This window comes from Python bivittatus, unplaced genomic scaffold, assembly GCF_059951505.1.
Source record: "Python bivittatus isolate LINGU-HERP-01145 unplaced genomic scaffold, Pbiv_v1 ctg000070_np1212, whole genome shotgun sequence".
Taxonomy (NCBI): domain Eukaryota; kingdom Metazoa; phylum Chordata; class Lepidosauria; order Squamata; family Pythonidae; genus Python; species Python bivittatus.
Window position 1 is genome coordinate 24,377,924 of NW_028277034.1, and position 22,598 is coordinate 24,400,521.

Below are 22,598 nucleotides of genomic sequence, written 5' to 3' on the forward strand. Positions count from 1 at the left end.
AATGCTAGAAAGGCCAAACTGTTTTTTCACTGATTTTATTACTCTATTATTTAATTATTTTTTAAAGTTATTTTATTTTTTTGAAAGCCTAACAGGATTAGGGCCATCCAGATTTCTAGGGAGATGCCCTTCTTACTTCACTGAAGAATCTATAATTAAAATACTGTCATATTTTCTGTATAGGCTTGAATATTTTGAGGACAAAAAGAAAATATAGTACCTTGATATTTTAGGGTTTAGGACTCTGAAAATCAGCAGAGAACCCTTAACTGCTAAATTAATTGGTTTTAAGTTCAGGCTTTAAAAAACAATAATTGTACAATTTGATTTAATTTAAATCCACAATTTTTAAAGTATGAACAGATACAGATAATCTTTTAGAGGAGGCAGCTGTCAGGGTTTGTGTATTTAAACATCTTGTTTAAATACACATTGTGTATTTAAACATTTTTTCCTATTGGGTGAGAGACTCAATTATGCTATAATCAGAATGGCAATTCCTGTCTCAGGTTTCTCTAAATTCAGCAGAGTCAGCTGTGTGGGGGTATATACTGTATGTGTGGGTGGGTGATATCTTGATCTTATAAGTCAGACATTGTTCATCTTTTCAGACACTAAAGCAAAGAATAAAGTAAAACAATTTAAAAATTAAAGCAGTCAAAATGTCATGAGATTTAAGCATTCTTGCAAATTTATTCATTTTATTTATTTATATTTCAAATTTAGTCACCACCCATCTCACTCAGAGAGTGACTCTGGGTGATTTACAATAAAAATAAGAATAAAAACCAATTAAAATAAATAAAAACAGTATTCATAAATAAATAATATATTCCAAGGAATTGATGGTATATAATAGGCTATCGACCTCTGGGAGCATCTTCAGGGTGCCAACCACCCCCAGGGTTGGTTAACCCTCCTCAAGCCCCACATGAGCTGGCAGAGCCAGGTCTTCACCCCTTTCCAAAAGGCTAGGAGAGTGGGGGCCGCCTCACTTCTGGGGGGAGAGTATTCCATAGGGTGGCAGCAATATTTGCAGGACTGCCTGTTTCCAATTGTCTTTTCTCATTCCATGAAATCTGACAGAGTGGACATGCTCTGGGTCCCATCACTCAAGCAGTATCAATAAGCAGGGCCCAGGATGTACATATGTCTTTTCTGTCTCAGTATTTGTCCTATGGGACAGCATTTCTTCCAAGATTCGGATAACCCTGAACCCGTTAGCCTTCTGTAGGGCCCTGAAAACTTGGCTTTCCCTGAGAATTGGGCCAAAGCACTGGATGAGTCTATCCAGAAATGAAATGATTTGAATGGGAATGTGTTGTGCTTGGCCTCAGTTCTTCTGTATTGGATGTTTGTATGTTCTGTTTTTGATTTCTCTGTTTTACGTTTTTAACTCTCTGAAAGCCACCCAGAGTTGCTATTGTCAGTAGGTAGCCATATAAGTAATTTAAATGAATAAAATAAATAAAAAGTCTTAAGATTCTGGACATTAACCAAAAATGGCTCTCAAGGCTCTTTTGCTTCCACATAAAGAATACCAGGTACTCCATTGCAAATCTTTCTATTAAAATTATTAGAAATGTCAGGTTAATCAACATCGCAACTTCCAACTCTTCTGGATTTCTTTCTGAGGGATATTGACAGTCCTCGTGGATTTTACAAACATGCTTTTTTTAAATTGGAAAAGATTCTTCTTCATTTATGAAAATATCCTACTTTTTAAATATAGATTTTGTTGTCTGCCAGCCTAGGAGTAAAGCAGACTGAAAATACAGTTATTTAAAAGGTGAAACAACTCAATTTTAGTTTTGTCTTTTTATTTTTATAGGGAACATTATGTAATAGAAATCAAGCTTCCAGAAAAGATGTTTGAGTTGCTTCCCCAGGAGATTAAAGATGGGAAACTGCTCTATGTCTATCCAGTCCTCTTTAATGTTGGAATCAATGAACAACAGACGCTTGCAGAAAGGTAAATCATCAGGGTAATATGTTGTTTTCTATTAGAAAAATGCCCATAGAGCTGGCATCCAATGAGATAATTGAATAATTGGTTATGATAACTTATCTAGAGCTGATATACAGAAGTAAGGAAAGATGATAAATTCATTCTGCTCACATCTGTATAAACTATACCTGATTGGCAGCTTCCTGAATAAATAGGCAAACTGGACTGTGCTGTGTTTATAGGAACTATACAGTTTGGAATTCAAAAAATGCACAGAAAATATATGTGTTACGAAAAAGGGTTAACCAAACTCCAGAAGTTAGGAATGCATTATTTCACTGAAAATTTGTTCAATGAAATTGAACAAATGAAATGTGCATGTTAGGAAAAAATGCATTAAATTGTATATATTAGGAAATGGAGATTGGAAAATACCTAGAGTATCAAACAGATTGGCTTTTTTCAATTCATAAACTGATGATGAAATAATGTCAAAATAAATATACAGTTGGAAAAAATAGAACTTTAGTCAAGCAAAATGGCATTCACCGATCCGTACCAAGAAATACCTGGCTAGATAGTTGCAGCAGGCACTATTGGGTTTTTCAGCACAGACCATCCAATGAAAGATACATGCTCACTGTCAGAAACTTTGGTGTGTGTTTGTGACTGGAGAAATCAAGGATATTTAAGGGGGGAAAAGGACCATCTCCTTAAGATCCTATCTGAGCATGTGTCTAACAATTCCTCTGAGTGTCTCAGCAACTGGTTAGCCAGCTACAGCATATCTGAACAGATTTTTCAATTTTCAGTTCCAAATAAATGTTGACATCTTCAGCTAAGGGTAGAATGTTTATTTGTCATTTATTTGCAGGGCTTATAAGCCTCTCTAGTTAACTACCTCTGAGTAGGTACAACTCACTAATCCATAATTAGGGTTAAAAGAAATATTTTATAGTCAAAATTTTAAACCAAAACACAATATAAACTGCTATGGTGCACATAATTGCACCAGGAATCAATTTTAAAAAATCAAAAGAGTTATTCATTCAGAGAGAGAGTTGTACCCGCCAAACTTGGTAGAACAGCCAACTTAGCAATTTTCTAAACATCAGCAGGGATTTGGTCATCCAAATTTCTGAGGAGAAACTATTCCAGAGAAGGAGACAGCAACAGAAAAAGCATGATTCTCAATTCTTGATTGAGGGGACAAATAAAATTTGTACATAATGTATATGCTATTATTATATCAACAATAATGAACATTTGAAGAAATATCAATTCATAATGCCTATATAATGGACTTGGCAAGGACTAGGGTGGTCCAATTACAATGATTTTTCTCCATTTAGACATTCATTACATGCATATGATTAAGAAAAATCTCTAATGTACCTTAAATTAGTATTTGTTTGTCTTCAGCTTAATTCAATATTTTAAATGCTTTTAAAGAATCGCGATGCATAATAAAAAATCGTTATAGAATATTCTAAATACAGCTGTGTGAAAAAGAAAGTGCACCCTTTTGGCTTTCTTTTTGTGAAATAAGTGGTAATATGCTAAGAAGCAGTCCACCCTATGTGAAAAGTAAGTATCAAAATTGTCAGTGCTATGTAGTAACAGAGAAATAAAGATTTTTCTATGGGAGAATAAAGCTGAGCTATACTTACAGTTAGAGTGCATTGTTGGTGCCTGAATCTCTAATATATAACATTAGCCTAATTCTATACATATGAGAAATGTACACTGGAATAGGCAATTTGACTTGATTGTAAGACTTATGCAAAGCATTAGGGCAGGCTATAACAGAACAAAACAAAATATGCTACTGTGTTATTATGGCTGGTCAAAAGCAAGACATCCAACAAAAGCCTTTTATAGGATAGCCTCATATTCACTGACCCTCTATTCTGTGCTGTCACATATAGAAATTAAATCCAAAGTTGTCTTCCACAATGTCAGCCATTGGAATCCAGCTGCTGTAAAGATTTTAACTGTATAATTTCTACATCATTTGATGCTTCCATAGAAAATTATTTTGAGCAGCACTAGAACTACATGCTGACCCATACCCTTCTAGGGTGTGGCTAGGAACAGATGGAAGTTTTGCAATAAATAGATAATATCAGGGAAGACTTCACTTTCAATTTTATCCTTATTGATTGAAAAATTCCTAAATGTTTCAAGATAATTTATTTCTATATAAATGCTCTGTAATACATAAGAATGTGCCATCATTTACAGTATTAAAATGTTTTTTTAATTAAATTCAATAATGTATATAGCAGGTATAATTGTGTAGTTTATTCTGTTGTTTAATCACCTCGTATGATATTTGTTATTGTTATTGCATAGGAAAAAATAATGATGCAGTCAGGCCAATTCTCCTTTGGTTTGAGAGAAACATTACGGCATCACAAGTCCTGCAATACAAGGAGCAATCAAGAGGAGATGAGGGGCTCTTTCAGTGTTGCTTAAAAAAAAAAACCCACTATAAAACGATATAGAAAATATTTGTAATGGCTAGAGGCTGGAATCTGAAGCCTACCATTAGATAAAACTGGCAGAATTACTGCAAGCACTAGCTTTATTTCCTTGGAATTTTCCACAGGCATAACTTATGCTTTAGTGAGGACCTTTCAGCACTTCTCAACCAATTTTCCAACCAAAGGCCCTGTTTGTTTTTTTTGGGGTATCATTTTTGTAACCCATGTAATGATGTTTCAGAACCTTTTTATTTTCTCAAGATCTTTAAATTGTAATGGTGATTTTATATCGTGGCTGGTTTGAGTTGCAGATACATGCTACACACATACTCCAGAGCACCTCTTTAGATATGAATGTGAAACACTACACAGCCATAGTAATTAACCCATATTAATTAACATAAAGCTGAGATTGTTCAGTTTCTCTGAGTGGACCATGTTTAATTGTTCAATAGTGCATTTATGCTATTTTTGTTCTTGTTTTTTGTGTATATGTTTTGTGATACTTTAGGTTTGGAGATACCTCCTTGCAAGAAAGCCTTAACCAGGAAAATTTGGAATTGCTAAAAGAATATTATAAGTTATTAATGGAAAAAATACCTCCTGATTGTAAGCATTTTAATAGATCTTCATTATGTTGAATTTGTCGCATTTACTAAACCCTAAGGTAACATCGTTCATACAAAGCTATTTTTTATAAACGTGGGTTTCTTTATTATTTTATGGCAAACACTGCCCTTTCTGTTTCCAAAATCTTCTCCCAAATCCCTTTCACTTGAAATAGAATTTCCCAGTGGTATTACTGGGAACTGACTGAAGGTTTACATGGAATAATGTCGAAATAATGTTTTCATAGATTTTAATTGTGAATCAGTCACTATTTCATATTTATTTGGATTTTGACCAGCAAAAAGTATAACAAAGACAACAGAGAATTAATCACAGAATCATCAGGTTATATAACTTGCAGAGTAGCTGTGCGATCCCAGGGGAAAAACATGTCAGAGTTAAGCTGTGCTAACAGGGCATGACAAAATTCTTTGGAGTAGCAATGGGCTCACTGTTGGCATTTCCTTAACTCATGTGTCTATTTTCTGGTATTGTGTAGTTACTGTATAACCCAAGGAAAAGGCACAGCTTTGTTAAGGTGCCAACAGGTATGGCATCCACACCGCATAGCCTGCTCCAAAAAACCTTTTCAAATGTGGCACGTTTCTACAACTACAGGATTAAATGCTAATAACATAAATATATCTAGTATAATATATCTGTAAAACTAAATTCTATAAAACTAAGGATTAGTAGTGAATTTATCTATGAATCTAGGAACTGTACAATATAACAAAATACCTATTAATAAGTGAATCTAGAAATCTAAAATTATAAAACTATAACACGAAGCTAACCTAAAATAGCCTAAAATAATTCCTAGTCAAAATGAAATAATGATTAAATATTATTTGAAAAAGTATAGGTCTTAATAAAAAGGGGCAAAAATCAGAATGCAAATATGGAATATTTCTAGCCCAATTGATACTTACTGGACATCAGGTCAGGTATTTTTTATACATTTCTCTGTAGAATGTGACTACAATGATAGAAGAGTTTTCTAATAAATGGGCATACAATTTATCTGTGTGGTCTGATAATCTTAAAAATAATGGGTGGATAAATGTACATCAAGAGAATATGTTTAATAGTTTCAACTTGGCCAAGAGCTTCCTAAATCTTCCCTTTAGCAAGGCTAAGGATAAGGCACTGAAGTGATTAGGGACCTAACAGTAAAAAATAGGTAGCAGGTACTAATGTGTAGGTACTAGTATTTATCTGCAACTATAACTAATAGGAAGGTTTGGGACTCTGGCCAGGTCAGACTAATGTGCTACATTCATTCTACATTGCATTATCAGAACTCTAGCCTGCTTATAGCCCACTGAAAGCAAATAGGCAGCAGATAATCCATGTAAAGGTAATTTCTTCAGTATAGTTCTTTTCAATTTTGCAGTCTCCAGAGCACTTCCAAATGCCTTTGAAATTTTGTAACAAAATGTTCCTTCTTTCCGTTTTCTCAAGATAGAGACATTTATTCTCCTCCAGTCTTCTGGAACCTCCAAAGTTCAGAGATTACAGTAAGCGTTTCTGTGATTAGTTCCCTACTTCTTTCAGTACCATACCATATATCTTCAATACCATAGCATACCATAACTTAGTTTTCTTTTATTTTTATCTTGGCTATCCTGATCCATAGCTTCCTCCTTCCACTAGTGTTACAATGACGACCAGCTAGGCCTTCAGTTCATTCTGAGAGAAGACAGATATACAGTACAAGTTAAGACATTTGCCATTTTCCCCATCACCCATTACCAATATATCCCTTTCTCTCACAGCAGACCTATATCTTCTTTGCCTTTCCTTTGCCATACTGAAAAATGCTTATTTATTTATTCATCAAATTTATATGGCCATCTCACAAAAAAAGTGACTCTGGACAGCATACAATAAAACTATAAAACAGATAATATATAAAAACAATTATTCAGAAAAAAATTAAAAATTGCAATTAAAGGCTAAGAGAGGGCAGCAGATGTCAACAACAATGGAACCACCTCAGTACCTTGCCGGTCCCCTGGGGCCCCCAGGCCTGATGGCATAACCAGGTTTTGAGGGACTTCTGGAAAATCATCAGGGATGTAGCCAGCCTCACTTTGAGGGGGAGGGTGTTCCGTAAGGCGGGCGCCACAGCAGACAAGGCCCACCTTCTGGGTCCTACCAAGTGTAGCTCCCTACGGGACCCATAGCATGATTCTTCTGCCAGATCTGATGGAACAGACAGATATAAATGTGGAGAGGTGGTCTCTCAAATAACCCAGCCCATGCCATGAAGGTCTTTAAAGTTCAAAAACAGCATCTTGAATTGGACCCAGAAGCAGACTGGCAACCAATGCCACTCATGGAGCAGAGGTGTAATGTGTGCTGTTCTAGAGGCACACATAACTGCCTGCACCACTACATTTTGCATCAGCTGAAGCTTCCAGATACATTTCAAAGGAAGTCCTATGTAGAGTGCATTACAGTAGTCCAGTTGGGAAGTGATTAGTAAGTGACCATGAGCAGAGCCCCATGATCTAGGAATGGGCACAACTGGTGCGCAATACGAAGTTGTGCAATGGCCATCCTAGCCACGACTGCCACCGACTCTTCGAGCCAGACTCATGAGTCCAAGAGGACCCCCATGTTGCACACCAGATCTGTTTGGGGCAGTGCAATCCCATCCAGCACCAAAGATGGCATAGTCTTAGAACTGGCAGGCCCAAAAACCTAAAGCTACTTAGTCTTGCCAGGATTCAGCTGAAACCTGTTGTTCCCCATCCAGACATTCACAGCCTCCTGACATTGGAATAAGATGTCCATGGCTTTGCCAGGGGCAGAGATGTATAATTGGGTATCATCAGCATATCGAGGATACCTCACCCCATGGCAACGGATGAGCTCACCCAGTGGCTTCATGTAGATGTTGAATAGGAGTGGAGAAAGCACTGAACCCTATGGCACCCCACACAGAAGGGGCAAAGGGAAGCACTCCAATTGCCACCAACTGGAATCAACCCCAGAGAAAGGAGGTGAACCAGCACAACACGGTGCCACCTACCCCCAATCCTCTGAGCCAATCCAGAAGGATACCATGGTTGATGGTATCAAAAGCCACAGAGAGGTCAACTAAAGCAAGGATGGATCCACAATCCCCACCCCACCCTCACCAGAGATCATACAAAAGCATGACCAATGCTATTTTGGTCCCATACACGAGTCTGAATCCTGAATGAAAGGGATCCAGATAACCTGCTTCATCCAACATCCTCTGAAACTGTTGTGCAACTACCTTCCCCAGAAAGGGGAGGTTACATACTGGACAAAAATTGTCCAGTACAGTGGGGTTCAGCAATGGCTTCTTGAGGAGGGGTCAACCCAAGGCCTCCTTAAGAGGTAAAGGAACAACCCACTCACTCAAAGTAGAATTCACCACTGCTAGAACCCACTTACACCACACCCCTTGGGCTGCTTTAATAAGACAGGGGGCATGGATCTAAAGAGCAGGTGGCTGACTGTACAGGAGCTGAGGAGCTGGAATGCGAAACCAGTATAAGACATTGGCCCCACATTCCCCAAGAACATCCTGCTCCCTGTCTCCTACCATATCTCCCCATGCCCATCACCACTATAATACTTTGGCCCACCCCAAACTTCCAAAGGCAGCAACACCCCCCAATCCTTGGCCCCCTAGTTTCCAAGGCCAGGAACTATTCCCTGTCCTCAGCACTAACCAACCCAGGAAGGGAAGGCAAAGACCCCTGAGGCACTTCAGCATCAATAGCTCTAAATACTATCAGGTTGCTCAGCGACCACCTTCCCCACTCACACTCAACACACTCAAAAACACACACCCATTCACCCACTCCTGCCACTCTCACTGACTAGTCCAGGGATCCCTCTCCATTCACCCCAACCCCACCAATCCCCTCCTCTGGCTCTCACCTAGAGGAGAGAATTGGTCTTCAGTGGGAAACCCACAGTCCACAAATCAAATCAAATCTTTGTTACAGTCAAAGACCAGCATAAGGAGGGTCAATTAAAAAGCATAGAAAATACATCAGAGTCTAAATAATAAAAAGCTAAAAGATATAAAATAGAAAGTATATATCTAAAAGGAATCTAAAAGGAGGGGTAGGAGCATTAGATGGGTGTAGGGGAGCATAAAGGTTAGTATATGGCGACAATCCATAGGCAACATAGGCAACCTAGCCAGTAGATAAAGTCCATACTGAAGTGGTAAATGCTGTGTCATCCTCTTCCTTTTTGCCACTAACAGAAGGGAAGGCAAAATGGCCTCCTCAGGGAGGGAGGGGCCACAGTAGCCTGCCACTCTACTGTCATCTCCCCACCCCCGGCCACCGCCAACACTTCCAGTGTCCCGACATCCTGGATGGCCTTTCAGATGGAAAGCTGCCAAGGTGCAGCTCCCGGCAGCAACCACCAGGGTTGCATCACATCACAGCAGGCAGAAGGCCTCTGTCATCAGCGTGCAGCAGGAATCTCCCAATGGCCCAACCAGCCACAGGAATGCCCAGTCCTCTATTGCTGCCAACCGAAAAAGTGCCAGCCTAGCCAACCCAGCAGCCAACACAATCCCTCCAGCACAGCTGCCAACAAACCACCTCCAAAGAAAAGAACTTCTTCTTGTTGTTCTTATTGTGGACATTTACTGCACATTTCAGTTCATTCTGTGATGTTGATTCTACAGTTCATTCTGTGATGTTCTGGTGACTGGCTGGTATCCTCCTTTGTTTCTTCTTTTATTTCTATACACGTCCCTTTCTCCTTTCAGAATTTTAGAAAGCTTGTCTATATCCACGCTGGTATCTATATATGATCCCATTTTTCTTTGTAATATAAATTGTTTACAGTTGCACTTTCAGGATCCCATTTTACAGAATTTTCCATCCTTCCCAGACACATTTCTCCTTCAGAATTTCAAGCCACTGGATCTGATTTACCTTCATTCATTGAAATCTGCTCCTCTGAAAGCCAGTATACAAGTTTGACTTCTCTCTATTCTTCCTCCCCTTGATATCATGAACTCAAGGATACCATGATCACTTTCTCCCAAGATTCCAGTTACTTTTACTTCTTCAACCAATTTTTTCTTCTTGGCAGTGATGTAGAAATTCCTTAGACTGTAAGTGCTAAACCTACTGGTTTTGCGTTGTAGTTTTCTACCAATTTCTATGTCATCCCTTTGCTTTCATGCTTATCTCTTGTATTGTTCAATCCAGTGTTTGGTATTATGTTCAGTTCTGAGCCTTTGGCACCTATCATTCACTAACTAACATTCTCCAGATATATCCTTCCCAGGCTTTGTGAAATGTAGGCCACCTTTTGCTAAGGGTCGTTCATGTAGGTAACACAGTCCATGGCTGAGGAATATAAATCCAGAATAGGATCTCAATTACAGGATCCTGTTGCTTTTCTCATGCGATAACTCTCTATTGGAAGGATTAACAGAAGCACCTTCCTGCCCAGGCCTCATAATTTGTGAAGATCTGTTCAAGATCTCTTCTGGCAGTGTCATCCATCATCACATGAATTATTAGTTATTGGTGGTTGACGAAACTCAGCAGCTTGTCTGTCTTAATCAGGACATAGGACCTGGAAGACAACACACCTCCCATGACATCATATTAAGTCTGCATAGTCTAGTTTCAGTTAATTTCACAAGGAATCACTCATCATCACAATATGCTTCTCTTTTCTCAAAATTGTTATTTTTTTTTTCAACTTATTATAACCGAAGTGTCTTCCACCTTGTTCTGTGAAGCTGGGGTGGTGAGGCTTGCTCAGCTGGCTATGGATTGTCTTCAAGATCAAGAAGCTAATACCAGGTTCTGAGCTCCATCATCACTAAGAACCTCCTGTTTCTCTTGTGTCTCTGGATGACATGCTTCCTTTACTTTCCCCTCTATGTTCTCTGGCATTCATGTCCCTCTCTGCTTTTCCTATCCTGTCCAGGAACTTTTTACCTTCTCTGGTGTGTGCAAGTATAAAACCTCTCTCTTCATGTTATTTTGCCTTCTCTTCCAGTAAGAACACAGGAGTGGTGGTTTGGGTTCTTTTCAGGTAGGAGGGCAAACATTGCATGAACATCACCACAAAGCCTCCTTCACTCTCCATGCTGCTCAGAGTTAATTGGAATGGATGCCACATTCCTTCTACCAAACTCCCATGTTAAGTTCCCCTGCCTGCTCTCTCTATTTGCACATTCAGTAAAGTTTTTTCTGCCATCAATGTTTCTTCCTTCTCTTTCTCCCCTTACCACTTTGTTTCAATGCTGAGTATCTCATGAGGGTAAATTTTATTCATAAGAACTGTGGCTTGGAAGTGAAGAATTAAACATCCTATCTCTATATGCTGTGACTCTGGTGAAAATTGGAGGAGTGGAATCACATCTAATACAAAAGCTTTTAAAACTTACAGTAGAAGAACATCTAATGTGATCATTTGCTATAGGTATTCTATGTATTAAACTGTTTCTATTTTAATATTCAGTTCCTTGACCCAAAACTTCCCTTTCTTTTCCTTCTGCTATACATTTTGTTTTATGTGGGTGACCAAATGCTATAAATAGAAGAAAATCTAATTTTCCATTTTTGTATACTGACTTTTTGGCTTCTTATTATTTCTTTGTCCCTTATAATGAAAATGCATTCCCACTCTGAGTCCTGGAAAACTGCTAGTTCAGGTTAAGTCCTGATTACATCTGCCATCAAAACATAAGACCTCAAAAGGGGGACTTAAAATTACTGTTGTTATTCAACAAGGATTTATTTATTTCAGGTGATCTTTAGTGCACTGCAGCATTTTTCTGGACTTTCATAAAGACGATTGTTGTTTAAAATTGCTTTCTCCCTAGGATATAATAGATTTGAATCAATATTTTTAGTGTATTTGCCAAACAGATGCAAGCATGCCTTTTCCAGCTGCTAACAATATTATTTGTGGATTTTTATTTGCTGAGTCTTTCATAGGACTGGAATTAATGCTAATGAGGTTAAACTTGTGTTTAACTATGACAGACTATCAAAAATTGTTTTAATGCTGCTCATTTTTTGGGATGTTAAAACAGACACCTTTATAATTAGAAAAATCAGTAAAACCTGAGATAGCAACCACTTTTTCTGGTTATAGCTAGCAAAATTACTGCAGTAGCTTAGAATTAGGTCTTAATAATATATTAACTCGGTATTTATCCCAACCACAGCATAAAGGGAAAGTCGCTAGATTTCCAAACAACCAGCAGTTTATAATACCTCTCCTCCAAAATGTCATTATGCAAATACAACTTTTGTGTGATTCTTTAAGGGTCAAGACAAATGTGATATGAAACAAAGATACTTCTGTTCTTTGTTGCTTTGTTTTGTTTTTGTTTCTTACCTGTAAACCCTAAATTGATAAAAGAGAAATTCAAAAGTTCATCTATTTAAACCCTTCCCAGCCCCACATTTGCTAATAGCTGTAAAGGGGCAAGATACCATACAACTATATTTTTTAGAGTTTTGCCAAATATGGAAGGAGAGAGAAACATCCCCTAATTTTTGCTCTTTTTTTTCCTGCCATAAAACAAGAGCAAATATAGAGAGGTAGGAGGAAAGGTAGCAAAAGGCAAAAGACAAACATGGTGGCTTGCCACCATTTGGAGGAAAGGTTCAGACATTATCATGGGGTTGAATTGTGTTGGTAATAAACTAAATTTTTCTCCAACAGACCCAATCAAAAGAGTCCTCATCATCACTACATGTAACGTGAACTACTGTGTTCTAGTAATGAATAGCTGGTGTGTTCTATAGTTTTTGGATAATCTCGTTGATTAAAGCTCCATATCCATAAAAGTCAATAGTAATATTAATGAAACACTATCTTTCCCAGTTGAAGTAAATTATGAAGAGGCCACTCAGCCTGAATTTGACAATGATTTAAATTAAGATGGTGTTTGTCATTATTGTTGTGTTTTTTTTCTCATCCTTCATGTCTCCCTTCCTCCTGCCCACAAAGGTGCTGTGGTTTTTATACACCTTTGCTGCAGTTATTGAAAGAGCAGCACTAGGAATTATTACAAAGAGGAAACAGAAATGGAGTCGATTGTGGAGTGCTTCCAGTTTCTATTCAAATTGCAGACATTGGGTGTTTTGCACTTCAGAAGAAACCCTTAAGTAGCAGTGTCTATATTAACAAACACAAATTTGTTTGGTCAGTCTTAAATGATGACATTGCTCTGTTAGATGAAAATTCTCATGCATTTGAAATGACTGTGTAGATATTTTTTTATGGATGGGAAATATTATCACTAGCTGCTTCCTTCTCCTTTTCAGGCCTACCACATTTTCAGGAACAGAATGATTTGAAAGGATTACTAGAAAACCTTCATCAAAATATTCAGACTAAAAAAAGAAAGAATGTAGAAATCATGTGGTTGGCTGCAACGGTAAGAAGCCTCATTAAACAGCAATTCCACTGAAATCATTCTGTCTTGTTAAATTAAACTTCAGACCCCAAAAGAGTTGAGGAAAGTCACTAATGAGGTTTTTTTCCCCTAGATCACTCTAAATTTCTTTAATTACAGAATATGTATATTTTTAGACTCACTGGGTGAAATATATCACTGGGTGGAATCAGTTGCACATGCATGCTTTACCCAGGCCAGTTTTCTTAGTGCCTATTTGAATTCTTGTTGCTGCCATATCTGCCTATATTCAACATATTGATATTACATATTCTTTTGAAAAAGTTCTCTGCATTTAATGAATCATATACTTTTAATTGCTTTTTCTGTTGTTTTAATTGCGTTTTCTGTTGTTTCTAATTGTTTTAGATTTTGGTTTGAGGTTTGGTTTGAAATTCAAAAAGAAATTGAGATGATTCTATAGCCATTTCATGAATATCCTGTTTGCATTTTCATTTCATCTCATCTGAAGTTGAGAAAGACAGAAGATATAACAGAGAAGGCTGACATTAGGGGTGAAATGAGGGAGTGTTAGGATTAGATGCCATTTTCATAAGAGCTCTAGTAAGAAAATACTTCCTGAAAACAGTATGGTCTCTTTACAGGCACAGTTCCTGTGGCCAAGCTATATTGATACACTTTTGCTATCTGGTCTACTAAGACTCAAATTAAATGATGGAGGAGCTCTTTCAAACTTCATGTACAGAGAGCAGGTCTATGAATCTCCTTTCTTAACCCTAACCCTAGTCCTCACTTGTACTCTCCAGCCACTTCCTTAAAAGCCAAGAGAGGAATCAGGGCATTGTCTCTACAAGCAAACCCTGCCTTTGAAGATTGGGATAAGCCACTTAGCTGGAATGAGATTCCTCAAACTCAGCAACAGGCTTACTGTGGAATCTGTACATCCAGGGTCTACATGATGCCAGCAGATCAGTCAATCCCCTCTCACCCTAGCTTGGTCTTCCTTTCTGAGAGGGTCTCAAGGTTCCCTATTTTCCTGCTGCTGGGATTCAGCCTTGGAATGCAAGGAATACAGCCATGGCAATCCCCACTCTCCTCATCTCCTCCTGATTTCATGGAGGCACAAAAGAACAACAGGGGTGTCTGGATCCTAAAAGGTTGCTGACACATACTATAAATCTTAAAATATATGCATATACAGATGTTTGTAAGTTATTGTGACCTTTGTTTTATACTGGAAGTACTTTGATACAATGTACTTTTCTTTGATAAATAATCACCAAAGTTTAAGCACAAATTCACCCTACATCATCTCAAATTCACATTGATGGAAGTCTAAATATAATTGTTATAAATGGTTTGCTCTAATTGTGCAGAAGTCGTGGGCTTTATTGAAGGCATATTTGCTTGATTTATTATTTATTTCCATTAATCTGACATCAGCTGCACATATACTGACACATTTATGCAATTCACAATCTTAAATTAGGTAATTAAGAATATAGATTGTGTTATCTGATTTGGGCTCCACAAATTACCCATCTGTAAGTTAATTATTTTTCTTTTTCCAGTAAGTTGTTTTTGTTTTTGTTTGTTTGGTAAGGTAGATATTAAATACAGTAGTCCATGGACCATTGTAATATATTTGATGGATCTCCAAAAAGCAGGTGGTTACTGCTTTATTTATTTTGTTAATAAGAATAAAACATCTATAGTGGCTAGATTAGTTTCTCCATATATGGCTACAGTTTTTCTTCAGAATTCATCCATCAAGATGGGAAGTTAAAGACTGGAGAAAACTTGTAATATGCGTATTTTGGCACCACTTCCATTCTTTCTGTTCATGAACTGCTTCAGTGCACTTATGTTTGAACAGTGACAGTTGTGAGGAGGAGTCACAGTAGTAACCATCAGTGCTGTAATGATGCTCTTGCTGGTACTTCTTCAGCTCAACTGATCAGTGGCACACAGCTTCCTTCACCTCAAGGAAAGCAGTTGAATCCAAACAAACAATTCTGATGTATTGTCGAAGGCTTTCACGGCCGGCATATGATGGCTGGTGTGGGTCTTCCGGGCTGTGTGGCCGTGTTCTGGAAGTTTTGTTTCCTAACGTTTCGCTAGCACCTGTGACCGGCATCTTCAGAGTGCAGGAGCAAAGACAGGAGCAGACAGGGGCACAGAGAGAACTGCTCCTGTCTGTGCTCCTGTACTCTGAAGATGCCGGTCACAGGTGCTGGCGAAACATTAGGAAACAAAATTTCCAGAAGACGGCCACACAGCCCAGAAGACCCACACCAGCCATCGTATGCCGGCCGTGAAAGCCTTCGACAATACACTACAGTATTAATCTTATACTAATATTCAGATAGTATGAAACTAATTGTAAGTCCATTAGTCAAATTAATTTGGAATGTTAGGCTGCTCTTTTGTTATTAGGTTATATTCAGTAAATTACTACATTTTTAAAAAATGGAAAAAAAACATGAATTTTATAGATACTGTGTTTCCATTAGCTGAAAAATTGACCTTATACTTCAGATTTCCCCAGAATTATTCCTAACATTGTTGTGGTTTTTAGTTTATAACGATTGGATTGTCTCCACATGGATTAATGTATTGCTCTAAAAAAGGTATAATATATTGCCCTAAATATGTTTTAGAAAACAAACGCAATCCTGATTTTACTAGTATAGTAGCTATATTTGTTCTTCCTCTTCTTTTGAAGTAATATGTGGCTGCATCTGCAAGCATTTAACCAGATTTTATTTGAAGGTGTAGTGTCCCTTCTTTACCCCCAGCTATTACCATAAACATGCAGTAATGTTGTATAACCCCTTCATGGATCACTGCCTTGTCGTGGCGAAGGGGCTTGCGTAACTCAGTGAAGCCATGAGCTATACCATGCAGGGCCACCCAAGACGGACAGGTCATGACAGAGAGTTCTGACAAAATGTGGTCCACTGGAGAAGGAAATGGCAACCCACTCCAGTATCCTTGCCAAGAAAACCCCATGGACAATGTTAAAAGGCTAAAAGATATGACGCTGGAAGATGAGCCCCTCAGGTCGGAAGGTGTCCAATATGCTACTGGGGAAGAGCGGAGGGCAATTCCAAGTAGCTCCAGAAAGAGTGAAGCGGCTGGGCCAAAGCCGAAAGGACGTTCAGCTGTGGACGTATCTGGAAGCGAAAAGAAGGTCCGATGCTGTAAAGAACAATATTGTATAGGTACCTGGAATGTAAGATCTATGAACCAAGGCAAGCTAGATGTGGTCAAACATGAGATGACAAGACTGAACATCGACATCTTGGGAATCAGTGAACTGAAATGGACGGGAATGGGTGAATTTAATTCGGGTGACCATTATATCTACTACTGTGGCCAAGAAACCCTTAGAAGAAATGGAGTTGCACTCATAGTCAATAAGAGAGTGGGAAAGGCAGTAATGGGGTACAACCTCAAAAACGACAGAATGATCTCAGTGCGTATCCAAGGCAAACCATTCAATATCACAGTCATCCAAGTCTATGCCCCAACCACTGATGCTGAAGAAGCTGAGGTTGACCGCTTCTATGAAGACCTACAACATCTTCTAGAACTAGCACCAAAAAGATGTCCTTTTCATCATAGGGGATTGGAATGCTAAAGTAGGAAGTCAAGGAGTAATCAGAATAACAGGCAAGTTTGGCCTTGGAGTACAAAATGAAGCAGGGCAAAGGCTAATAGAGTTCTGTCAAGAGAACAAGCTAGTCATAGCAAACACTCTTTTCCAACAACACAAGAGACGACTCTACACATGGACATCACCAGATGGTCAATACCGAAACCAGATTGATTATATACTTTGCAGCCAAAGATGGAGAAGCTCTATACAGACAGCAAAAACAAGACCAGGAGCTGACTGTGGCTCAGATCATGAGCTTCTTACTGCAAAATTTAGGCTTAAATTGAAGAATGTAGGGAAAACCACTAGACCACTCAGGTATGACTTAGATCATATTCCTTGTGAGTACACAGTGAAGGTGATGAATAGATTTAGAGGATTAGATTTGGTAGACAGAGTGCCTGAAGAACTATGGACGGAGGTCTGTAACATTGTACAGGAGGCAGCAACTAAAACCATCCCAAAGAAAAAGAAATGCAAGAAAGCAAAATGGCTGTCTGATGAGGCTTTACAAATAGCTGTGGAAAGAAGGAATGCGAAAAGCAAGGATGAAAGGGAAAGATATAAGCAACTGAATGCAGATTTCCAGAGAATAGCAAGGAGAGATAAGAAGGCCTTCTTAAATGAACAATGTAAAGAAATCGAGGAAAACAATAGAATGGGGAAGACTAGAGATCTCTTCAAGAAAATTGGAGATATGAAAGGAACGTTTAGTGCAAAGATGGGCATGATAAAGGACAAAAAAGGCAGGGACCTAACAGAAGCAGAAGAGATTAAGAAGAGGTGGCAAGAATACACAGAAGAACTATACAAGAAAGATCTTAATGTCCCTGATGTCCACGCTGGTGTGATCACTGACCTTGAGCCAGACATCCTAGAGAGTGAAGTCAAGTGGGCCTTAGGAAGCATTGCTAACAACAAAGCTAGTGGATATGACAGTATTCCAGCTGAGTTATTTAAAATACTAAAAGACGATGGTGTTAAAGTGCTGCACTCAATATGCCAGCAAGTGTGGAAAACGCAACAGTGGCCACAGGATTGGAAAAGGTCAGTTTATGTTCCAATTCCAAAGAAGGGCAATGCCAAAGAATGTTCAAACTATCGCACAATTGCACTCATTTCACATGCTAGCAAGGTTATGCTCAAAATCCTACAAGCTAGGCTTCAGCAATACATGAACCGAGAACTACCGGATGTACAAGCTGGGTTTTGAAGAGGCAGAGGAACTAGAGATCAAATCGCCAACATTCGCTGGATCATGGAGAAAGCACGAGAGTTCCAGAAAAATATCTACTTCTGCTTCATTGACTATGCAAAAGCCTTTGATTGTGTGGATCACAACAAACTGTGGCAAATTCTTAAAGAGATGGGAGTACCAGACCACCTTACCTGTTTCCTGAGAAATCTGTATGCAGGCCAAAAAGCAACAGTCAGAACCGGTCATGGAACAACTGATTGGTTCAAAATAGGGAAAGGTGTACGACAAGGCTGTATACTGTCACCCTGCTTATTTAACCTATATGCAGAGTACATCATGAGAAATGCCAGGCTGGAAGAATCACAAGCCTGAATTAAGATTGCAGGGAGAATCATCAACAACCTCAGATATGCGGACGATACCACCCTAATGGCAGAAAGTGAAGAAGAACTAAAGAGCCTCTTGATGAGGGTGAAAGAGGAGAGTGCAAAAGCTGGCTTGAAACTCAACATTAAAAAAACTAAGATCATGGCATCTGGACCCATCAATTCCTGGCAAATAGAAGGGGTAGAAATGAAAGCAGTAACAGACTTCATTTATTTGGGCTCCAAGATCACCGCAGACGGAGACTGCAGCCATGAAATTAAAAGACGCTTGCTCCTTGGGAGGAAAGCTATGGCAAGCCTAGATAGCATATTAAAAAGCAGAGACGTCACCTTGCCGACAAAGATCCACATAGTCAAAGCTATGGTTTTTCCAGTAGTAATGTATGGCTGTGAGAGCTGGACCATAAAAAAGGCCAAGCGCCGAAGAATTGATACCTTTGAACTGTGGTGCTGGAGAAGACTCTTGAGAGTCCCCTGGACTGCTAGGAGGTCAAACCAGTCAATCTTAAAGGAAATCAACCCTGATTGCTCATTGGAAGGATCGATAATGAAGCTCAAGCTCAGATATTTTGGTCACCTAATGCGAAGAGAGATCTCTTTGGAGAAGACCCTGATGCTGGGAAAGATTGAAGGCAAAAGGAGAAGAGGACGGCAGAGGATGAGATGGTTAGATAGCATCACTGAAGCAATGAGCATGAAACTGAGCAAACTCAGGGAGGCAGTGAAGGACAGGAAGGCCTGGCGCAATATGGTTCATGGGGTCACGAAGAGTCGGACACGACTTAACGACTAAACAACAACAATGTTGTATAATACTGAATGGGACATAGTTATGTATAGAAATAGGTTCATGAGGGATTATTTCTTTCTAGTATATGAACAAAACTTCAGGGATTATTCTTCCTATGTTTTTATTCGTTAAAGAATAATACAGTACAAAGAACAAACAGAAAGGATCTTGTCTTTAACTGGTGTTCTTTAGAAATTCAAGTTTCAGCCAGGAACCTAATTGTAACAACAACTATTCAACTGCAGACAGTTGCAGTGTATTTGTGCAAGAGCAGCTACAGTATACCCTGAACATTACATGATTTAGAAGGGTGAGCCTGCTCATCCCTTTCTCCTTGCATGTTGAAAGCTACATGCATATTGATTTAGTTTTGCCAAATAGTATCTCTGAGATTTTCAGCTAAATGTAACTTCATTTAAAATAATTATCTTTGAAATGATTGGCATGAAAGTTTTATCTGTATTGTTTGGGATAGCTCAAGAACACCTTATACTACTAAAGAATTACCGTTCCTCAAACATCTGGAAGTTAGAAACTTGGTTTCTTATAGCCAAAGGTGTACATAAGAATAGTTTAAGTCCCCAGGAACTTTTGCAGATCCTGAAAGCCCTGCCCACTCCCAAGCTTTCAAAAGTTGTCATCACATTGTACTTTTAATATGAAATAAAGAAGAAATGATTAAATAAACAGGAAGTAATTATGTTAACTTTATTTGACTTTTGCTAATTAAAATGAAAATTTAGGGCTTTTTCCTGACCATTGCTTTTTTTTTTCTTTGAGTATATCCTCCAACCCATCATTTGAAAGCAAAGTATGAACTCTGACATGACAAAAGTTTTGTATTCTTCATTGAACTCTAGTTGAAACTTGTTTATTACAGCTTAAGTAAACTTACTACTAGGGCTAAAATTAATTAAGGATATCATATAAAACTGTGGCTTCTTTAAAGCAAAAAGAAAGGAAAAGAGAAGGGAGGTTCATAGGGTTTGAAGGTGCAGATAGACCTGTGACATCTGAAGCAATGAGTCTCAAGTAGTACCTTCCATGCTACCACCATCTTTACTCCCCAGACCCTCAAAGGTTGAAGGACAATCCACTGTCATTTTAACTTTTGCCAAACTGAAACTCTAAGAACAAGAAACAATAAGCACCGCTCTGTCCTGAGCTATTCCAGTGACAAAGGTCTCATACCCGCTTCAAGCTTGTGGGAAGTAAAATACACACACATCCTTACATCATGTTGCATTGATCACTACATTCATGTCTGGCTGTCTACAAAACAATCACAACTGTTCATATAGGGCAGTGGTTCTTAAACTTCTTTCTCTCAGGACCCCTTCCCACTTTTAAAAATTATGAAGGACCCCAAAAGAGCCTTTGTCTGTATGAGTTATATTTATAGATATTTACTATATTAAAATTAAAATTGACACATTTACTTCCGCTAGTGCTTCTCATGACTGTTGGATGGGATTTTATTATTGTGTTATTTTTCAACATAGGCTGGCAAATAATTTTGATTTTGATGATTCCTGAGAAGGTCTTGGAGGGTCCCCAGTGGTCCTAAGACCACACTTTAAGAACACTGCTATAAGGAAAAAGTTTTTGTTTTCTTCAAGATACCTTTTCTCTTGAAAGATACAGTGGTACAGCTGCTATCCAGAAGACTGGAAGTGGAGAAAGGAAGCAATTACACAAATAGGGAAATCATCCATTCACAAGTTTCACAGAGTTACAGCATCTCAAACTAGGCTTGCAGAAGTCTCAAATAACCTCAGTTGAACTGGATATAAATCATCTCAGATGTCAAACAGGGATACCATCATGGAATTGCAAAAAGAGTCAGTCCAAGATGAACCCAAACATTGTGTGCATGCAGATATTCTCAGTTACAGTGTATGCATTGTAGAAAGACAGCCTTATTAGTCTATGGTAGTCAAAAATGAGGAGGAATCTGGTAGCACCCTTTCCAACTAAATTTTATAGTCATAAGCTGTCATGGGCTGTACCTCACTTCATCAGATATATGAAGTCTTAAACTAATGTAGGATTTGAAAAGATAATGAGGCAAAGGAGGATGGGGAGAAATTGTGGTTATGCAAATGTGGGTTACATGTGAGACATAAGTACTTCATCAATTAGCAGTTGTAATGTATTAAAAACCCATTCTGTTTGTGAAGACCTTCTGAGATAGCCTGAAATCTTTTGATGTTTTGATAATGAGTTTGGCAGGCTCTCACTCTATGACGCTGGTATAGTTCTATGGTTCTAAGATGGCAGCTTTGAAATCTGTAATCAAGTGCAAGCATCATTGTTCTGTTTCTTGTTGCATGTAGAATTTTTTCAGATAGGGTACTCAAGTGTGGATCTGCCACACAGTGCCTGAGAAACTGCAGTGTCCTTGTCCAGTATGAATTGCAGCCTATTAATAAAGTGTTTGAGTGCCTTAGCTGTGAACTATAGGTGAGAACAAGTGGTGTTCTGTTGTTCTGTTTCTGTGTCTTTTAAAAATTGCTCCCTGGAGATTGATCTGCCTCTGTTGATTTGCCTGTTGATCTGTTTGGGTAGGCAGTTAGGTTTCCTGAATGCCTGGTTTAATTCTATCAGTTCAGCATCTCTGTCAAGTGGGTCAGAATGCAGTTGCAGCATACAGGCTGGCTATATATGATATGTTTGGTGATGTGTTCTGGTTGGAAGCATGTAAGTATGCATGGCAATCTGTGGATTTCCTAATGTGTTGTTTATGTATTTATTGTGTAATTTTACTGTGACATCAAGAAAGTGGACTTGTTCTATAGAAAGCTTGAGGCCGAGGTTGATGGTGAGGTATTTTATTTATCAAACATATATGCTACCCATCTCACTGTATAAGTGACTCTAGGCAGCTTACAAATAGAGGTAGAACTTGTTGAGGTCATGAAGGAATTTGATGAGAGATTTCTTCCCATGGGTCTAAATGATGAGAATGTCATCAATAAATCTCAAGTAAAGAAGGGGTTGCAGGGGAATAAGATTGTGAAAACTGACTTGTTCTAGATCAGCCATGAAGACGTTGGAATATTGTGGAGCCATGTGTGGGTGTGCCCATGGCTGTGCCACTGATTTGTAGGTATATG

At 38.5% G+C, this 22,598-nt stretch overlaps 1 protein-coding gene across 9 annotated transcripts in view; it reads left to right on the forward strand.

Annotated features, from left to right (window-relative positions):
- INPP4B (inositol polyphosphate-4-phosphatase type II B) overlaps positions 1-22,598 on the forward strand; it is a 256,059-nt gene that overhangs the window by 203,034 nt on the left and 30,427 nt on the right. For all 9 annotated transcript variants that reach the window (XM_088132815.1, XM_088132817.1, XM_088132816.1 and 6 more), the window contains 3 exons: positions 1,832-1,972; positions 4,946-5,043; positions 13,356-13,468. In XM_088132815.1, the coding sequence (XP_087988941.1) occupies positions 1,832-1,972; positions 4,946-5,043; positions 13,356-13,468 (352 nt within the window). The remainder of the gene's footprint in view (positions 1-1,831; positions 1,973-4,945; positions 5,044-13,355; positions 13,469-22,598) is intronic.